This window comes from Monoraphidium neglectum, assembly GCF_000611645.1.
Source record: "Monoraphidium neglectum strain SAG 48.87 unplaced genomic scaffold scaffold02720, whole genome shotgun sequence".
Lineage (NCBI taxonomy): Eukaryota > Viridiplantae > Chlorophyta > Chlorophyceae > Sphaeropleales > Selenastraceae > Monoraphidium > Monoraphidium neglectum.
In genome coordinates, this window is record NW_014010908.1 from 1 (window position 1) to 3,346 (window position 3,346).

The 3,346-nt window shown below is 69.7% G+C and overlaps 1 protein-coding gene across 1 annotated transcript; it reads right to left on the reverse strand.

Annotated features, from left to right (window-relative positions):
• Positions 1-1,612: 1,612 nt before the first annotated feature.
• On the reverse strand, positions 1,613-3,225 carry MNEG_11390 (hypothetical protein; the record flags this gene model as incomplete). Its single annotated transcript, XM_014040137.1, has 2 exons — positions 1,613-2,902; positions 3,073-3,225. The coding sequence occupies 2 exons, from the start codon at positions 3,223-3,225 to the stop codon at positions 1,613-1,615; spliced, it is 1,443 nt and encodes a 480-aa protein (XP_013895591.1).
• Between the last annotated feature and the right edge of the window lie 121 nt (positions 3,226-3,346).

Below are 3,346 nucleotides of genomic sequence, written 5' to 3' on the forward strand. Positions count from 1 at the left end.
CACACACACACACACGCGCGCACCCCCCCTCCCCCCCCCACACACACAAACGCGCACGCACACACACTCACACACACACACACACACACACACTCGTGTCCAGGTGAACGAGGACGCGCGCAAGCCGCGGACCCGGCTGTCTTTCGCCATCATCTATCCGGACAGGCGCGGCCGCAACGTCATGCGGCAGGTGAGGGGATTGTGCGTTTGTGCGTGTGTGTGTGTGTGTATGTGTGTGTACGTGTGTGTACGTGGGTTGGTGCGTTCGCGTGTGTATGCGCGTGTGTGCGCGCGTGTGTGTGTGTGTGTATGTGTGTGTGTGTGTGCGTGTGTGTGTGGGGGGGGGGTTGTTTTATCATTCCGGAGCATGCCCATGGCACCCAAGGGACCTAGGCAAGGCCGGGTTGGTCGGCTCTGAGAGGCCGTGCGCTGCACCCTCACTCCACCACACCCACACACGGGCACGCGGGGAGCTCGACACGACTGCGAAAGCCATCAAGCGCTCGACCCTGAACACTTCCAGACCCAGGCGCTCAACCCAACACGCGAATCTGCCCCTCCGACACCTGCTCCGCTCCACCACTATATGGCAAGACCGTCGCGGCCCCCCCCAACACACACACACACACACACACACACACACACACACACACACACCGCCCCCCTCGCAAAGGTGGGCATGGTGATGGTGGGCCGCCCCAGCGTGGATGACGGCAAGACCCTACACCACCTGTCATTCCAGACAGGGGACCTCCTTGACGTCGCCCTGCTGTGAGGGAAAAGGGGTTTGGGCCGTGGCGCCACCACGATACGCCCCTTTGGATGCACTGCAACTTAAAGGGGGACGTGGCCCTGCTGTGAGGGGGAGCTTTCAGGACGTGGCGCCGCTGTGAGGGGCCTGTTGTAAGCTGTCCTTGGATGCGTGGCGCGACGCGGCGCGGCTGTGAGGAGCTGGCCGGGCGGCGGGCATCGCCGCTTGCGCCGAGGTTGGCGACCTGAGGCTCGCCGTGCGCGGCGTGTAGGTGTGAGTCTCTCTGGTGTAAATACTGGCACCCACCATGTGAACGCTTTAGTGCACTTGACCCCAGTGGTGGAGGCTTTGGCGGCTGAGCTTACGTTATTGAGGCGCCGCTTGAGCCCGCTGCACCAACTTTAGCGGGCGAAGGGGTCAAACGGGGCGTAAACGCAAGGAAGCTGCGCGGCGTGCTGCCCAAAGCATCGCCCGCCATCCGTGCAGAGTCTGCTTTTCGCATGGATGGCTGATGGGTATGGCCGTCGGGAAGCAGCATGGTTGATGCCGTGCCGGCTGCTTTGGCTGCTCGTTTGTGACAGAGGAGGAGCACCAGCTTTACGACTTACCCCTGGAGAAAGCCAACCCAGGCAGTCAACCGCTTGAGGACAGAGTGCAAGTCTCTGTCCCAGATGCGCCCTCCGCACATCTGGGGCCCCTCCCCGCTGCAAAACTCGAAAATCTGCACGTACGCGTGCGGCCACCCGCCTTGACGGCCAGCTGCCACGTCAGCGCTTGCTTTGTTTGTTACCATTGCAGCCTCGCACAACAACCGCCAATAGCGCCGTCAAACAAGTCAACCAGGGGAGGGGGCGCAACGCATCACCCCAGATGGACGATGAAGGACCGCACCATCGCCTCGCTGGGCGCCAGCCGCAGCGCCGCGTACGCGTCCCGCACCTGCCGCCACATCTGGCCGGTCAGCGCGTGCGAGACGCGCTCGACGCCGCGCGTGTGGGCGGCGACAAAGGCGGGGCCGGGGCGGACGCCGAGTTTCGAGAGCGCGGACGCGATCTGCACCAAATCCAGCGGCCCGCTGTCTCCGGCGAGGTGCGGCGCGAGCGCGCCCGCGACGGCCGCCACGCCCGGCGCGAGCGCGCGCCGCGCGTCCGTGGCGGCGTCGGGCGGGAGACGCCCCGCGGCGCGCGCGAGCGCGACGAGCAGCAGGCAGGCGGCGCCGTGGGTCCGGGGCCGCGCGGCGGCGCCGCGGGCGAGGTCGAGGCCGCGGCGGCCGAGGGACTCGACCCACTCGGGGTCGGGCGTCAGCCGCAGGCGAGCCGATGACGTCAGCAGCAGGGAGATCTCCTGCAGCGTCAGCGATGGCAGCAGCACCAGCGTAGACGCCTGGTGGGCCGCCCACCAACGCGCCCCAAGGTCACCTTTCACCACCACAGCCCCGATGCCGACATCCTGCGCCCGCCGCCCCTCAGCGCCCACGGCCGGGCCCGGCGCGCCGCGGGCCGCCGAGGCCGCCGCCGCGGCCTCGGCGCCCCACTGCATCCCGGCAAACCCCGCCAGCAGGCCCGCAGCGTCTGCGCCCTTCATCGCCGCCATGTGGCCCGGCTCAAGCGCCGCCGCCATCGCCGCCCCGACCCACGCCTCTGCCGCGGGACTCCACTCCCGCCAGTGCCCCAGCGCCGCCGCGCCCATCGCCACGTCCCGCGGCGCCCAATCCCCCAGCCGCGGCGCCGCCGCGCGCGCCCACGCGCGCAGGAAGCTGCCGCGCGGCCGCGCGGCGCGGCCCGTCCAGCGCTGCAGCGCGTGCAGCGCCAGCGCCAGCTGGCGGCCGCCGTCGCGGCCGAGCGCCGCCGTCACGAGCAGCTGCGACCCCACCGACTTCACGTACATGGACATGAGCGAAGACCCCTCATCCGGCCGCGGCGCGAGCGCTGCTGCCGTCCCTCCGCTGCCCCTGCCGCCGCCGCCGCCCGCGGCAGCCGCAGCCGCTCGGCCGCGGAACGCGCCAAGTTCCGTCGCGACCAGCAGGCCGGCGCCGGCCTCTCCGGGGGTAGCGAGCGGCAGTAGCTCGAGGTAGCGGCGCAGCAGCGCGGCGGCGGCGGCGGCGTCGGGGGCGCGCAGGCGCTTCAGGGCCCACATGACGGCCACAACGTGCTGTGTGTGTGCGTGTGCGTGTGTGTGTGTGTGTGTGTGTGTGTGTGTGTGTGTGTGTGTGTGTGTGTGTGTGTGTTTGGGTGTGTGTCCATGAAATGCGCCGGCAGCACGCACACACGCCCGCGGCGCACCATGCACGCAAGCACGCTTAGCGCCGGGGCGCGACTCACCCGCAGCTGCATCGACGGTAGCTGCCGCCGCGCCAGCGTCAGCAGCTGCCGCACCAACGCCGCCAGCTCCCGCGGCACGCCCTCGGCCCTGCCCATCGAGTCCGCCGCGTCCATGCTGCCGCCGCCGCCGCCGATGCCGCGGTCCTGCCCCATGCTACTGCTGCTGCTGCTGCTGCTGCTGCTGCTGCTGCTGCTGCCGCCACCGTCAGCGTCCTCGTCCCAGCTGCTATAGCTGGCCACCGGGCTCCGCCCTCCCCCGCCCCACCCCTCCGCC